Source organism: Hyperolius riggenbachi, chromosome 6 (assembly GCF_040937935.1).
Source record: "Hyperolius riggenbachi isolate aHypRig1 chromosome 6, aHypRig1.pri, whole genome shotgun sequence".
NCBI lineage: Eukaryota > Metazoa > Chordata > Amphibia > Anura > Hyperoliidae > Hyperolius > Hyperolius riggenbachi.
Genome location: NC_090651.1, coordinates 74,677,469 through 74,695,389, shown reverse-complemented (window position 1 = coordinate 74,695,389; position 17,921 = coordinate 74,677,469). Strand labels below are relative to the sequence as shown.

At 44.4% G+C, this 17,921-nt stretch overlaps 1 protein-coding gene across 1 annotated transcript in view; it reads right to left on the bottom strand.

Moving 5' to 3' along the window:
- Positions 1-202: 202 nt before the first annotated feature.
- LOC137522465 (uncharacterized) overlaps positions 203-17,921 on the bottom strand; it is a 38,692-nt gene continuing 20,973 nt past the window's right edge. The window contains exons 2-3 of the mRNA XM_068242532.1: positions 6,135-6,252; positions 203-1,941 (exon numbers count right to left, since the gene is read on the bottom strand). Coding sequence (XP_068098633.1) covers positions 692-1,941; positions 6,135-6,141 — 1,257 coding nt within the window. The 5' untranslated portion in view covers positions 6,142-6,252 and the 3' untranslated portion in view covers positions 203-691. The remainder of the gene's footprint in view (positions 1,942-6,134; positions 6,253-17,921) is intronic.

Here is a 17,921-nt window from a genome sequence, read left to right as displayed (position 1 = left end):
GCCCATAGGCAGTTAACTGAAATGTTTACTGTGAGAGCTTATTCGCATCCCATTTCCCTATCTCCAACAGAAATGCAATTAGCTAAAATATCAAGACTTTGTCACAAGGCTCTTAGCATATATGCAAATAGTGCATCGGAGAAGGCATGCTATTTTGCATAAAACCCGAGGAGCTGCAGTGACGTTATAATAATGTGCGTGATTATGCCATAAAACGTTATGGTACCTGCTGTAATATAACACTGTGTATACAAAATACAGGTTCACTTTACTTTGCACATTCTTATGAATTTTAAAAAGAAAAAGTTCTCAGGTTTGTTATAGTAGAAGGCAGCTGGTTAATGTTTAACAGATACAGTACAGCAGTGATTGATAACATTCGCTCCTTCCAAGGTGTGGTTAAGGCACACATTACAGTGCATGGACTAGTTACTGTCATAAAATATTCCAAATACAAAATCTGTAAACTGTACAAATCAGTAGCAAAGTTGCTGTCACTCTCTGACAGACATATAAAAATAAATATATATTCTTAAGTACTTTAACTGCAATAAAAAACAAAAACAGTCAATGTTTTCTCTTTTTTCAGAAGAGTTGAATCTGGGCCTATTCCGACTTGTATACCAGCTACAGCCCAATCCAGTAACTGGTTGGTTCTGTTGTATTTTGTATTTAAAACATGACATTATCTCTATGAGAGGTCAACACTCTCATATTCGCAGTGATCGGAGTCTTCCAGCTCAATGCCGGGCACTAAGCTGTAATAGTCTGTCGTCTGATTGAGGTAAAGTTTTTCTCGGTCTGCTGAGTCTTTCATTACCTCTGTTACGCTCACAGTTTCAGCCTCTAACTCATCAGACTTAAACTCCACCTCTTCCTCTTCTTCCTCCTCCACCGCCAGCATCAGCGCTGGGCCATCCTGGCCCACCTGGTCCTTATCGTCCACTAACGAGTCTGCGGATGTTCCAAGTTTAATCTCCACTTCCTCATAAAGGTCTCGACTGCTGCCAAGAAGAGCAGCTGATGGCTTCAGCAGAATGGGATCTTTGAACTGGCCAGCATCTGGTTCCCGGTGGTCCTTTTTGAAGCTTTGTTGAGGTTCATAGTGGTGGTAATCTCCCAGGTTTCCAGCACCATTGCGGTCAACAGTGACCAGACTGCACTCCCGGCCTGTGTTAGTATAACTTCCTTTCCGTTTACGACAGCAGACGCACCAACAGCCAATGAGAAGCGCTGCCACCAGCGGAATACAAATAAGTGCTATGGTTAAACTGTGGGACCTGCAGACTCTTCCTCGTTCCACCTCACTGATTCGCAACCCAATAACATCTTTTGGAGAAACACAGATGAGGTCCTCCAGCAATGCGCTTGTGTCATTGTTGTGCAGTTTTGGTTCAAACTCGTCATACATGGCACAAGTGCAATCCAGACTGTTGTTCAGAAAGTTGAGTTTCCTAAGAGAAGGTTTAAGGAGGCTTCCAGGAAGGGAATTCAAGTTGTTGAAGTTCAGATCAATCTCCTGAATTTGATCTGACACTTGTAAGAAGTCAGAAGGTAGTCTCTGTAACTTGTTATACTCAAGATGGAGAATCTTCAAGTTGGGTGCATTGCTCAAAAAGCCATCGGGTAGCTCCTTCAGGTGATTGTTATTTAGATACAGAAACTCAATATTTGTGATATTTTTCCCCCTTGCTGTGTCAGTGATTTCCACAATCCCAGAATTGGACAGATCCAGGATCCTTAGATTGGGCAACATGGTGAACATATTCCACTCCACTGTATCAACTGACAGACTAATGTTAACACAGCAGTGATCCTCCATAAGCAGTGTCCAACCAGAAACATCCTCAACGACAAAGCAATTACATGGGTCTTCTGCCTCACCCATCATGACTCGAAACATTAGCATCCACAGCAATACATGCCCACACTGGCGAAAACCTAAAATTAAAAAATAACATCAGGCACTTAATACTACTTACAGAACCATTTATACATGTTAAGAAATGACTGCCTTGTTTACAGAAGCTAACAGAGCGTAGTGGGCCATGGTAGAACAGCATAGGCACCTTGTATAAAATATAAGGGAATTATGGAAAGTACCGGTAAGATGAAGGCAGAGGGTGTAGTAGCCATGATGGATCACCAGGGTTACGATGTTTCTCCACACAACATCCACAATGCCAACATCATGTTTTCAAAAACCAGGGATAACAGTAACTGGTGGCAGTAGCAATGACTAGTTTACCAGGATAATTATTACTGACTATTTAATGACAACCTTTACCAAAACTCTGAACTTGAAGTAAACCAGAGACGGTAATATAGAAAGATTTGACACTTACCCGGGGCTTCCTTCAGCCCCATAAGCACGTCTCAGTCCCTCGCCATCCTCCCGCGGTCTGCCGTTCAGCCGCAATCAGCCCCGGTAACTAGTTCAGTTACGTCAGTCGGGTCTTCTGCGCATGCGCGGACCTCCGTGCTTTTGGGGCTGAAGGAAGCACCGGGTAAGTATCAAATCTTTCTATATTACGGTCTCTGGTACACTTTAAGGCTTATGTTACCTATCTCAGGTGAGGCAATAGCAGAGTACCTGCAATGCTGGACATATAATATAAAAAGCATGGGGTATAAAATCTATATAAAAAATATGTGGATCAACTTAATTCAATTTGACCACTCTAAACGTCATTTCTGATTGGCTATTTAAGTTGAAGGACAGTAATGAGGAAGTCACAAAGTGCATTAGAACTGTGTACCTTTGTGCAACAGAAGGTTAGTGCAGCCACAAATTATACTCCCATGTTTGGGGATTGTTAGAGAGCTAAACTGAGTAATGATTTATTTTATGTTTTGGGGACAGTTGTAAGATCTGTACATGTGAGCTCAACATTCTGCACACCAGTGAAGGTACTCAGAGGTGTGTGGACAAGCCAACCTCGGACAGATCACTCAATGATAAAAAGAGGCTGGGAACAGAGCTGGTGTGGTAAAAATAATAGCAATTTTGTCAGAATTCGAAAACTCCACCATTCGCTTATAGGATGTAAGTTCTGACAGAAGATATTTGCAACTCTGGTAGAATTTGCAGCCTCTATCATTCCTCCTTCTCACATGAACCTTCCAACTTTTCTAACACTAACCTCCTCTCTCTTCTGCCTGACACTAACCACCTACCCTATCCTGTGCCTAAAACTACCCTTCGCCCACTCTGTGCCTAAGACCAACCTACCGTATCCTGTGCCTTAAACTTCCCACCATCCATCCCATAACTAACACTAACCTTCCCTATCCTTGGCCTAAAACTACCCTCTACCCATCCCTTGCCTAAAGGCGCGTACACACGCCGTACTTTAGCAAACAACGGGTCCGTCAGACCCTCCCGCTGGGCGGACTTTCTGCCGACAGTAGCACGTGTGTACAAGCTGTCGGCAGACTGATAAGACTGTTTTTGACATATCCAGATCTGTCAAAAACAGTCTTATGAGTCTGCCGACAGCTTGTACACACGTGCTACTGTCAGCAGAAGGTTCGCCCAGTGGGAGGGTCTGACAGACCCGTCGTTTGCTAAAGTACGGCGTGTGTACGCGCCTTTACACTAACCTACCCTATCCTGTGACTAAAACTACTCTGCACCCATTCAGTGTCTAACACTAACCCTATCTTATCCTGTACCTGAAACTACCCTGCACCCATCCTGTGCCTAATACTAACCTCCCCCTCTCCTCTGCCTAACACTGCAAGAAATGCTACCACACCGGCAGCTATAGCAGACCTCATGGCTGAAATCCTCTAATGATTTAATAAGTTAGCAGGGGAATATCCTAACTGAACTCCACCTACATGGGTCTGTTCACATATAATGTGGTGTAGAGTGCCCTCTCTCAGCCACCCAGGATTGTCCTTTACCCCATCACTCTCACGCACACTGACAGTGCTGCAGCAATATATCAGTTATAACTGTATGGATAAACCTGGTATATCAAAATATTTGTAACCTGCACACATCTAATTAGACTGTGTACTAGCAGCATATGAACAGGTGCATAAAACAGTGTGCAAGAAGGCTCTTGGTCTTGACAATGCGGGAACCAGTGGACTTGTCCACCCTGGCCTATTGCTGATACTCCCCTTGCTCCGGATCCGCTCCTCGTCCCTATCTTAGGGCTGGTGCACACCAGAGCAGTTCTGGAGCGTTTTTTAAAACGCTTGCAGGGGGAAAACTGATTGGCTTATGAAAGTGAATGGGATGGTGCACACCAGAGCGGTTCATTTTTTCCACAAATGCAAACTCGGGGGCTGCTGCATTTTTTAGATTTCTGAGGCGTTTCTGCCTCAATGTTAAAGTCTAGGAAAGTGGAAAACCGCTCTGAAAAACGCTAGATCAGAGCGGTTTTCCAAACGTTTTTGTTATAGTAGCTGCTCAGTAACTGCTTTACTGTAACAATATTTGTAATCTGCTACACAAAAACGCTCCAAAAAACGCTAGGCATGTTTAGAAAACCTCTAAGGGCCCGTTCTCACTTGAGCGGGAATCGCGCAATTCCCGCTCCAGGCAAACCGCTAGCGGTTTTTAAAAAAACCGCTACAACATGTAACACATGGCAGTGTTCTCACTGCCACGTTTGCGGTTAGCGTTAACCGCAAATGTGTTACATGCAGCGGTTTGCCGGCGGTTCGCGATTAGCGATCGCGATTAGCATGCATAGCACCGCTAATCGCGATCGCTCTAAAACCGCTGCAGTGTCCATTGATTTTTCCGCGTAATTGCGGGAAAATCACTCCTGCAACCGCCGGCGTTTTGCGATCCTTAGATGTGAACGGGCCCTAAACATGCCTAGAATCTCTCTGAAATCTGCTTAAAAAAAACTCTACCTTTTTGCAGATCTGCTAGAGGTTTTTGGTGTGCACTGAGCCTTATACCTGGGTGAAATATATATACACTTTTATTGCACATTTATGCTACCTGCCAGTATCCTATTTATAGCAATAGCACTTTATACAACAGTTTGCTACCTTTGCACCATGTGCAATGCACTATTTTTTTCTATGTATGATTGGATTAACACTGTTTTGCAATTATTGATGATTTTTTATTGCACGTTCGGCACTTTCTTGCACACTGTTTTATGCACCTCTCTGAACCCCGATTAATACGTTGCTACACAGACTGTGTGCAAGTTACATATACTGTATTTTGATATACCAAGTTTAGCCAAACAATTATAATTGATTTAGTGATATATTGCTATTTACTGGCTTATGCTTGGCTCAATAATAGGTTGTTTTTAATTGTTCTTAATTGTCTAGTATTCATATGCAATTTAGTAATAACAACGATGTTAATTACCCTTTGAATACAGAGTGGTGCTATCAGGACCGGTTCACATTTTATAAATGTATCCATGTGATATGTTACTAAAGCTCCGCTAAAAAATGCAGGAAGCTGATCCTATGTTAAAAACAGGATCCGCTTCAACTTGTTACAAAACACGGATCCGTGCTACAAGACGGTACACAGAGACCCAACTTGGCACACTTTCCCGGACCGGATGGGAAAATGTGTCCATTGAAAGCCTATACGAATGGACTCTGTCTGTTTTCACTAGGCTAGTCGCCGCATCCGATGGCTCACCATAGGCTGCAGTAGGCCAATTCTCCCTAGCAACAAGAATTTTCATTGGTCCAACATTAATCAATTGGAGATCTCCTGGCCACCGGGCTGTTTAGAAGGGGCCGAGTGGCGGCGATGGGCAACGGGACACGAGAGTATGACGTCCTGTTGGCGACGCAAATGCGGTCGAATTGGCCTACTGCAGCCTATGGCGAGCTCCATGCTTTTGCTTGCCTCCAGGAGGCAGGAGTGGACAGGCTGACATGCAGACGCGGTGTGAACGCTTAACGGTCAGGTGTATTTGTTGCATGCAGATGCAGAACGGACAATACGTATCTGCCTCGCGTATGCTCTTACCGTTTCCGTTCTGCATCCTCTTAAGTGTGAACTAGGCCTTATTCTGAGTAATCCCTTATTGTCTGAGTGCGATGTATTTTCTACTACATTACCCTGAATGTGACCACACCTTGTCATGCACCACAAAACACTACATGCTGATAAGCTGCTGCCAGGTACTCACCAGACATGGCTGGATTACCGTCTCCAGCAGGAAGATGTAACCAATAAACTATTCTGGTTCTAGTAACAGACACATGTGCTGGGGTCCCTCCAGTCTGCCTGCCGCCCCACCATCATGTCTGCAAAACAGAAGGAGATGTTTGAATAATTTATACGTACCTATATCATAGTATAGATCACAGTAGAACTCAATATACAGTATGTCTGGCAAAATGATCTATCACTAGGTATTGATTAATAATAAATCTTACAACATTTCTATAAAACACTCGAGATATACCAGTACTAAATCACGGGGACGTATAATTCTTCAGCAAGTATGATGCAGGAAAAAATGGACTCCTACAGCAACTCGTGTTATTTGCCGATAAGATACAAACATGAATTATTTATTTATTAATGTATTTATATAGCGCTGACATATTACACAGCGCTGTACAGAGTATATTGTCTTGTCATTAACTGTCCCTCAGAGGGGCTCTCAATCTAATCCCAACCATAGTCATATGTTTATATCAAGTAGTGCATATATCACAGTCTAGGGCCAATTTTTAGGGGGAAGCCAATTAACTTATCTGTATGTTTTTGGAGAACATACAAACTCCTTGCAAATGTTGACCTGGCTGGGATTCAAACCAGGGACCCAGCGCTGCAAGGCAAGAGCTCTAACCACTACGCCACCATGCTGCCCTGATAATTATAGTAGCAAACCTCAACTAAACCTTCTGTAACTTGATCTCATCTTCTGCATACCTAAGGGCTAGTTCACACGGACGGTTCTGCGATGGTAAGCGGAAATAAAAAAATACCTGTCCATTCATTTGAACGGACAGCCACTGGTACTATTGCTTACCAGTTTTCACCGTCGTGTGTGCAAATGCCACATTTTCATCCCTGGGCTCTCGCCGTATAACGCTGTTCATTCAGATGAATGGACAGCTGTTGGTATGATTGCTACACTAACCGACATTTGTGCAAACACTGCGTTATTGATTGCGGTTTTCACCATCATCTGCACAGCGCTTAGCCGATCCCGGAAGCAGCATGATCCTGGCGCAGGATGAGAGCCGATAAAAATGGCGCAGCCATAGGCAGCAATTGTAAAAGCCACAATTAGCGGCAAGGAGGTTAAATTACGGCACCAGCTAAATTGCTCGCTAGAGTTAGGTGTAGGTAGAGATTGGGTACAGTGTGAGAGTAGGCGGGGTGAAGTGATCCATTATCTGATACTTTGTGATTGCGTCTCCACCACTTCCTGGTTAGTTTGCAGGTGTCCTGCAGCCAGCCAATCACCATGCGGCTTCAGGCTCCACATGGTGATTGGCTGGCTGCAGGACTCCTGCAAAATAACCAGGAAGTGGAGGAGATCAGGTAATGTATAATAATGCTAGATGCCAATAATGACATCTTGTCACTAAGGTTATTTAACATTTTAGGACATTTCTAAAATTATCAGCATCACCCTGCAAACGCAGGACATGCAGCATCTTTAGTGGATAGCGTTAGTGTTTCTGCAATGTAAAGCATATAAACGCTGGCATAATCGCTCGTCAAAACCAACACAGAGCAATTTTGCTATCGTTTTTACATTGCTGCACACTGTAAAAAAGTTAAAATTAATTGAAAGGACCAAAAGAATTAAAAACGCTAATCGACACACAATCGCTGGCAAAAAGCTGACACTTTTTTAAAAAAGCTACCAAAATCGTTCATGAAATCGCTTACAAACCGCTCATACAAAACTCTAGCGATTGCGATTAGCGATAGTGTTTTGTAGTGGGTTTCAGGCCTCATGCTTAGCGCAGCATGCACACTTGGCTGTAAACGCAAAAAAGTTTTTCAACAGCGAGAAGACGGTGACAGGCTGGAAATGGATACTGACGGTGTAGCTACTGGTTCCTTACTGCTCTTTAGCTATGGAGCTGAGTGCACAATAAATGTGAATGACATCCTTCATGTCTGGGAGGCAGTGACACAAACCCAGCTGCAAACTGGTTATTACTTTGTTTTATGAGCGGAGTCTGTGGGGTTTGTTTATTCAAGAGTAATCAATACAATTTTGGAATAATGCCCTGGAATTTATGGAGCCATGTACCATGATTAGTGCTTCTGTTGTTAAAGGTAACCTTAAGTCAGGGGAAAAAATGAGTTTACCTCACCTGGGGCTTCCCTCAGCCCCCTGCAGCTGATCGGTGCCCTCGCAGCCCCGCTCCGATGCTCCTGGACCCGCCGGCGGCGACTTCCGGTTTCGCCGTCACCGCCCGACAGGCTGGGAATGCGAGTGATTCCCAGCCACAATAGCACCCCCTATACTGCTATTGCAGCCTTCCTTGCCGCAATAGCAGCATAGGGGGTGCTATTGTGGCTGGGAACGCGAAGAATCACTCGCGTTCCCAGCCTGTCGGGCGGTGACGGCGAAACCAGAAGACGCCGCCGGCGGGTCCAGGAGCATCGGAGCGGGGCTGCGAGGGCATCGATCAGCTGTAGGGGGCTGAGGGAAGACCTAGGTGAGTTAAACTCATTTTTTTCCCCTGACTTAAGGTTACTTTTAAAGGACACCTGAAGTGAGAAGTATGTGGAGGCTGGCATGATTATTTATTTTTAAACAATACAAATTGCCTGGCTGTCCTGCTGATCCTTTGCCTCTGATACGTTTAGTCACAGCCCCTGGACAAGCATGCAGATCAGATGTTTGACTAAAGTTTTACTGGATTTTCCCCATGCTTCTTTCAGTTGTGTGATTCAGAGACTACTGATGCATGAAAGATGAGCAAAATGCCAGGCCACTTGTATCTCATTTTTGGTGTCCTTTAAAACGGACCTGAACTCTTGAAGCCTGAAGTATCTTAAAAAAAAAGATTTCACTTACGCCAGCCCCCTGCAGCCACCCTGTGATTGTGCCGGTCCTCAAAGATCCTGCAGTCCCCCACCATGGCTCAGTTTCGCTTTTGGCAACTGAGTCTGTCACCAGCCACTGCGCCAGAGCTGTAGCCACTAGGACGCGCTCTATAGGCAGTACCAGTGTTAGGGTGACTTGCCTAAGGTCTCCTACTGAATAGGTGCTGGCTTATTGAACAGGCAGAGCTGAGATTCAAACCCTGGTCTCCTGTGTCAGAGGCAGAGCCCCTAACCATTACACCATCCAGCCACCACAGCATATATGATCTTTGTGTCACTGCCCAGAAGGGTGTCTTTAAAACGTCAAATGATCGATTAATAGCAGAAACAACATTTATAAATCGGTTCAAAGCAGTGGTGGACAAAGGCTTGAATAAGGACGAAAACTTTTTATATTGGCATGAGGCTGAGGATATTTAACGCCAAAAACTCTTTATCAGCCTATATAGCTTAATTTGTGAACTCAGAATTTACGATGCCTTTGTGGCACTCCAACTCCCAGGTCTGTGAGCATGGTGTAAACCAGGATTCTTATCTCAGCTAACAACCTCCCACCCCATTTAGATGTTCTGTTTCACTTAAGGCATCTTAATGACATGTATTTATACTTGAAAAAAATCTACAGTATGTACCCCCTTTTGGTGTTGCATGTATAAAGCCAGTGGCGTAGCTAAGGAGCTGTGGGCCCCGATGCAAGTTTTACAATGGGGCCCCCCAAGCATTTTATAAATAACAATTGATACGATGCACCAAAACCTGACAATGGCAACAACAGTGTCAGAAGGGCAAGAAGGGGATGGGGAACAGTTTGTTAATGATTACCACTATTCAAAGTATCTATAGAAGTGATTATTATGAGCACAGGACCAAAAGAGAGCTAATACTGTAGTTGAGGGAGGGCCCTTCGGGACCCCTCTGGCCCAAGGGCCCCAATGCGGTCGCTACCTCTGCAACCCCTATTGCTACGCCCCTGTATAAAGCTGTCTGTACCATCAGCCTGCAAGCAAACAGGATATAAGCCCAACGAAGGCTGCAAAGCTGAAAGCTCGCTTATTCGTATTTTTTTTAGTTAGCCAATAAATGGTATCATCCTGATCTAAAACTTCTTGCTTTTACTGATGGCTAACACGGTACAATACCCTACTGCTACTACTGAACACAGGATGTTAATCCTAGGTCTGCTTCCATGAAATTTCTGAGTTCAGGTCCGCTTTAACAACAGCAGCACTAAGGTACATCCCCTATTGCTGCACCACTGGATGCCAGCTCTGCGTTGTCACATTACTATCCACAGGAGGATAAACCTGCTGAACCACCAAGGCTGTCACCTGTATCTCCATTCCCATAAACCTCTTTACAACCACACACACACCCTGAACACAATCCCTCATTAGCAGCATATTGCATATGTTTCCATAGAATAGCATTCTCAACGTTCCGGTGTTCTATTACTATAAACACAACTGTCGCTAAGCAGAGTCAACGGTTCATTTCACGCCAAGCATCACTTTTCCAACTAACTCATCCTCACTGGAGTTACAGACTTATTATATTCTCTCCAGTTATGCTGGACAGTTTACTGTTATTGGCTGACCACTCCTTGTGCTGGACAGTTTGCTTTTTTTTGATTGGCTGATCACACCTATTGTTTGGTACCATAAGGAGTTGATGTTAGATACTGCAGTAAACAAGCCCGCCTCTGTGGAGACCAGGCTGGGGGAATTGTGGGTACCATGGCACTGCATGGGTCTGGTTACCTGGCAACATTTCAAGATACAGATAAGGAACGATGCTCTACGCTGGTCATTTATTACTGTGATAAACAAATCTGTTACATGACACGAATCACATTGTAGTCTGTTATGTTCCCTTTTATACCAGCTGCAAATATACTATTTGCATCTCAGTCTATTCAGGAGTGTGAGGGAGAAACTGCATGTCTGCTAATTCAATTGTTTGGGGTGGGGGGGTTATATGGGGTAAATGCCCCTGCCTGCGGTAACATTGCATTGTAGGGCAATATTACCCTTACTGTCTGCCAGTAAGTAACTCGAGTAGCATAACCATTGCTGCGGTAATGTGCGTTACTTACTGGCAGAAGAAAGGGTACTATTGCCATGTGCCATCTGTGCACAGCAATATTACCGCACGTAAATTAATAGGAGTGTGGAGGGTTATAATTTTGGAGAAATACCTGCCTAACTTTGATATTTGTGAACATGCTACATAGTTGTTACTTGCTGCTTATTTGTATTTTGGAGACTTATCTACACTGAACTGTTTGTCACTGTATGACTGATCTATTGTCATAACTCTTACTGGCCATGACACACCTCAAATTAGGCTGGGTACTACGGAACGACAAAATAGCCTGTAACGAACAATACGGACAGATCATTCCTACATCAGCAGTGGGTACAGTCACCGGCACCACACGACGATTGCTAGAGACCAGTCATATCTTTAGTGATGCTTGAGTACCGCACTAGGCCAATGTTCTCGCCACTCCCCTGCCCACCAGAAACCATTTTGTCGAACATGCTTGGCATCCCTTTACCCCTCCGTACAGCAACATAAGTACAGTCAGCCAGAGTCTGATGACACATATGTACAGCGCCATGGCTGCCCTGATGCCTGGCAGGAATCGGTATCTGATCCCGTGGGCGACAGAGCTCAGAAAAATTCTGCAGCTGAGTATGTACAGTTAGACACGCCCACTTCATGTCAGCCCAGGGTTCATGTTCAGTGCTTGCCCTAGGCATATATTATCTTGATAGGGGCCTCACGATTGCTGAATTTGTCTTGATGGGGGGCCTCATGATTGCTGAATTTGTCTTGTTGGGGGTCACATGATTGCTAACTGCGAGACTGGGAAAAGCTGAATCATCATCATATGAGACAATAGCATTAAACCTACTTTTTTAGCTTTTGAAAACTGGGAGGTTCTAAAAAAATGAATACATTTTTCAGGAGTAGGATGGATGAAATTGTTTATCTTCCCAGTTTATTTTTTTTTATATATTCTTTATTTGTAGAAAGTGCAGATAGAACACAAAAGAGAATTGCGAGTACAAAAGGCAATTTCCATAAACATGCGCAAATGACAAATGGCTGTAGCAAATATATAGCAAGTATACATAGAGTACCTAACATCACATGCAGTGTCAATATTAATGATGATATTACACGATATGGCTTAGAATACATCTAGTTTGCTGTCAAATTAGGCGTACTAAATGCCTGTGCTCTAAATAATTTCCACACTTAATTTTGGAACTTTTAACTTACCCTCCCCTCACCCCACTTTTCCTCTGGTCTTGGTTTCGGGGGTCGCACATGTTTATGTAAGGTTGGGCAGAACACGTGCAGTAGACTTATATTCATTCTCACCCCTTGGCCTAATTTCTTTTATGTCACAGAGCTATCACATTGGTTATTATTGGTTATTAAGGACCTTAACAAAGTCATCGGAATGCCTAAAGTACGTCCAGTAATTCCAAGTTTTTTTATAGACTTCATGTTTATCGAATGCGGTATGAGAAAGTTCTTCCATGTATTGTAGCTCATCGATTTCCCGAAACAGCTCTTCCATTCCTGGGACAACTGACTTTTTCCAATGTCGTATGACTAGGCGCTTTGCAGCGTTTAAAATGTGGCGTATTACAGATCTTTTATACTGCTTCAAGGTCCACTTGTAGAGATGCAGAAGATAAAACTCAGGAGTAAATGGAGCATTTCTAGAGTTGAGCCGAAATTTTCGTAATTTCGCATTACTATAATTACGCGTGCGAAATTTGTGATTACGATGCGAAATTACGGTAGCGTAATTGCCATTAAAATCGTAATTGAAAATACCGTAAGCGTAATTTGCAACGCGTAATTTCGCGTTTCGTTCATGCCGTAATTTCGCATTAAACGCTACCGTAATTTCGCGTTAAACCGTAACGCTCCGTATAATATAAAAAAGCCGCCGACTTTAAGGGTTAATAGCAAAGCCCCCTTAAATGCTAAGAGCCTCAAATTTGGAAAATATATTAAGGAGATCAGGAGGAATAAGAGGAAAAAAATTTTTTTCAAAAAGACCTTATAGTTTTTGAGAAAATCGATGTTAAAGTTTCAAAGTAAAAATGTATACATTTAAAAACCCGCCGACTTTAACAGTTAATAGCAAAGCCTGCTTAAAGTTTAGGAACACCAAATTCCTAGGGTATATTAAGGGGATCAGTGGGAATAAGAGGAAAAATTTTTTTTTCAAAAAGACCTTATAGTTTTTGAGAAAATCGATTTTTAAGTTTCAAGGGCAAAAATGTCTTTTAAATGCGGAAAATGTCAGTTTTTTTTGCACAGGTAACAATAGTGTATTATTTTCATAGATTCCCCCAAGTGGGAAGAGTTTTACTTACTTCGTTCTGAGTGTGGGAAATATAAAAAAAAAAACGACGTGGGGTCCCCCCTCCCAGACCTCTTTAACCCCTTGTCCCCCATGCAGGCTGGGATAGCCAGAATGCGGAGCACCGGCCGCGTGGGGCTCCGCACCCTGACTATACCAGCCCGCATGGTCCATGGATTGGGGGGTCTCGGAAGGGGAGGGGCAGCCAAGCTTTCCCCTCCCCCTCCGAGCCCTTGTCCAATCCAAGGACAAGGGGCTCTTCTCCACCTCCGATGGGCGGTGGAGGTGGAGGCCGCGATTTCCTGGGGGGGGGGTTCATGGTGGAATCTGGGAGTCCCCTTTAAAAAGGGGTCCCCCAGATGCCCACCCCCCCTCCCAGGAGAAATGAGTATAGAGGTACTTGTACCCCTTGCCCATTTCCTTTAAGAGTTAAAAGTAAATAAACACACAAACACTTAGAAAAAGTATTTTAATTGAACAAAAAACATAACCACGAAAAAAGTCCTTTAATATTCTTAATTAACCAATAATACTTACCTGTCCCTTTAAATAAATGATCCCACGCAATATCCTCGGAAATGTTCTATCAGTTACAATGTAACAAAGTTATTACAATGTAACAACTTTGTTACATTGTAACTACGCCGCACCCGATGCCACTCGCCGCTCAGCCGCCGCATACGCGTCCGTGCTGCACGGACCCGACAGAGCTCTGAGCTATATAGCTCAGAGCTCTCTAAGCATCTTTGTATTTGGGCTCCAAGGAGCCCCATTGGTCCTTAGCAGACCAATGGGGTTCCTTCTGATTTGAAGGAACCCCATTGGTCTGCTAAGGACCAATGGGGCTCCTTGGAGCCCAAATACAAAGATGCTTAGAGAGCTCTGAGCTATATAGCTCAGAGCTCTGTCGGGTGCAGGACGCTAAGTCCCGCCGGCTCTCGCCCTCCCCGCCTCTCCCACATGTCACCCACATGTCCCCCACATGTGGGTGACATGTGGGTGACAGATGTGGGCTGGGTGGACGGCGGGAGCCGGCGGGGACTTAGCGTCCTGCACGGACGCGTATGCGGCGGCTGAGCGGCGAGTGACGTCGGGTGCGGCGTAGTTACAATGTAACAAAGTTGTTACATTGTAATAACTTTGTTACATTGTAACTGATAGAACATTTCCGAGGATATTGCGTGGGATCATTTATTTAAAGGGACAGGTAAGTATTATTGGTTAATTAAGAATATTAAAGGACTTTTTTCGTGGTTATGTTTTTTGTTCAATTAAAATACTTTTTCTAAGTGTTTGTGTGTTTATTTACTTAAACTCTTAAAGGAAATGGGTAAGGGGTACAAGTACCTCTATACTCATTTCTCCTGGGAGGGAGGGTGGGCATCTGGGGGACCCCTTTTTAAAGGGGACTCCCAGATTCCACCATGAACCCCCCCCCCAGGAAATCGCGGCCTCCACCTCCACCGCCCATCGGAGGTGGAGAAGAGCCCCTTGTCCTTGGATTGGACAAGGGCTCGGAGGCGGAGGGGAAAGCTTGGCTGCCCCTCCCCTTCCGAGACCCCCCAATCCATGGACCATGCGGGCTGGTATAGTCAGGGTGCGGAGCCCTACGCGGCCGGTGCTCCGCATTCTGGCTATCCCAGCCTGCATGGGGGACAAGGGGTTAAAGAGGTCTGGGAGGGGGGACCCCACGTCGTTTTTTTTTTATATTTCCCACACTCAGAACGAAGTAAGTAAAACTCTTCCCACTTGGGGGAATCTATGAAAATAATACACTATTGTTACCTGTGCAAAAAAACCTGACATTTTCCGCATTTAAAAGACATTTTTGCCCTTGAAACTTAAAAATCGATTTTCTCAAAAACTATAAGGTCTTTTTGAAAAAAAATTTTTTCCTCTTATTCCCACTGATCCCCTTAATATACCCTAGGAATTTGGTGTTCCTAAACTTTAAGCAGGCTTTGCTATTAACCGTTAAAGTCGGCGGGTTTTTAAATGTATACATTTTTACTTTGAAACTTTAACATCGATTTTCTCAAAAACTATAAGGTCTTTTTGAAAAAAAAAAATTTCCTCTTATTCCTCCTGATCTCCTTAATATATTCTCCAAATTTGAGGCTCTTAGCATTTAAGGGGGCTTTGCTATTAACCCTTAAAGTCGGCGGCTACCTAACATTGATCCATGCGTCAACTTTTCCGCTTGGGAGCATGGCCATACGCATTAATTTCGTAATACCGACTGTAATGCGAAAATTACGCGAAAAATTACGCTTACGCAAAATTTTGCGAAATCCTTCTTCATTACGATTATGTACTTACGGCCATAATCGTAATTACACTAATTACGCGAAATTTCGCTAAATCGTAATTACGTCATTACGCTCATCTCTAAGCACTTCTGTCTGTCACCGCCTTTATCACTCTTTCTACACCCTTCCAAAAATCTGTGAGTAAGGGGCAAGACCATAAAATATGTAGTAGCGTGCCTATGTTTTGATCACATCTCTGAAGATTGAAGATTTGTGCGCAAAGATGCATAGTCTAGTTTTTTGGTTTGGGGAGAATGATAAACCCAGGTCCGTTTCCCAGGAGTGTAGGAACGGTAAAGCTGGCCATACACTGGCCCGATTTGCGGCCGTTTCGACAGCAGATTCGATCACTGGGATCGAATCTGCTGCCAATCGTTCACCCTAAACGCACCCGCCTATCCGATTTCCTCCCGAAATCGGATCGGTCCGTCGATCGCGCCGTGCGGAAAAATACCGTCGATCGCCCGCTGGTAGGGAGCACGTCGCTAGCGGCGGCAGATCCGATCAGGTATACATTACCTGAAGCTGGCTCCCGGGCATCTTCTCCGCGCTGCACGGCTCTGTTCCTGCTTCCATCCCAGCGTGCATTAACTTCCTGTGTCACTGCAGTGACCAGGAAGTTCAAATAGAGGGCGCTCTATTTGAACTTCCTGGTCACGGAGTGACACAGTGTACGCTGGGATGCGGTGCGGGGTGCAGCGCGGAGAAGAGGACCCGGAGCCAGCTTTAGGTAATGTATACGGGGGGGAGACAGGCGGCAGGAGCAGCTCAACAGATTGTGATCGGTTTCAGGCTGAAACCGATTCACAATCTGTTTGCAGTAAAGGCAGCCATACGATCCCTCTCTGATCAGATAGGGATCTGTCAGCTGGTCGATCTAATGGCAAATCGACCAGTGTATGGCTACCTTAATTCTGGTATGGCTAATAGGGCTATTGTCTCGTAAATTCTGGAAAGTGTTTTGTTGTTAGGGCCTTCTGCTGTACACAGGTCCTCAAAGTCAGTCTGCTGTCTCAAATTTGATGGATTTACATTTTGTCTCATTAGGTAATGTCTGTACTGGAGGTACTCCCACCACTTCATGTTTGCACAATGCGGTTTCTGTCTGATCTCAACTAACGTCGCCCATTGTCTAGAGGAACACATGTCCGAGAATTTCAGTCTCTTCAGGCCCTCCCTTCTATTTCTGCTAGGTTTTAAACCATCTTGGCCAATGCAAGGGTTTTCCGTAAGCGGGAGTAAAGGTGAAGGGCTAGGTGGTAAGTGACATTTGTGTTGTAGAAGGTGTTCAAGGTAACTCGCGGGAGCGGAGGGAGTTGCCAGTCTGGGTGCGACTTTTGGTGCATCCAGACTAGATCTGTGAGGGAATGAGGTGAGAGGTTCTTTTCTAGAACTACCCACTGTTTATGTAGGTCGTGTCTATTCCAGTCTACGATCCTAGTCAATATGGAAGCATAATAATATCTTTCTACGCTAGGTAGGGCTAGGCCTCCTTCAGATTTTGGGCAGTATGATATTTCTTTCCGGAGGCGAAGGGGGTTTCCCCTTCCAAACGTATCTGTTAAAGGTCTGTTGGGTTTTTCGCAGAAAGGAGAGAGGGATCCTAATTGGGAGAATCTGGAAGAGATATAGCAACATGGGCATGGCGTTCATTTTTATCACTGCTATCCTCCCCATCCATGAAATCTGGGGTAAGTCCCAACGTTGCAGGTCTGCTGTCAATGTCGCAAGGATCTGGGGAAAGTTTAATTGGAAAACAGCCTTAAGAGAGCTGGTGATATTTGTCCCCAGGTACCGTAAAGAGATAGGGTTCCATTTGAAAGGAAAATTTTGCTTAATCAATGTAACGTGTTCCTCAGGTAAGCCGACATTAAGTGCCTCAGACTTATCAAAGTTTATCTTAAAAAAGGACAGCTTTCCAAAGCGCTCAAACTCCACCATCAAGTTGGGTAGTGAAGTGATAAGCTTTGTTAAAAAGAAGAGTAGGTCATCCGCATAGGCGGCAATTTTATGTTCTGTGGGTCCTACACTCAATCCAGATATTGAGATGTTCTTTCTAACATGACAAAGGAAGGGCTCCAAGGCCAAGGCGAAAATAGGAGGGGATAATGGGCAACCCTGCCGGGTCCCGTTATTAATTTGCAGAGGTTCTGAGAGGATGCCATTGACTTTAATTCTAGCTAGGGGCTTG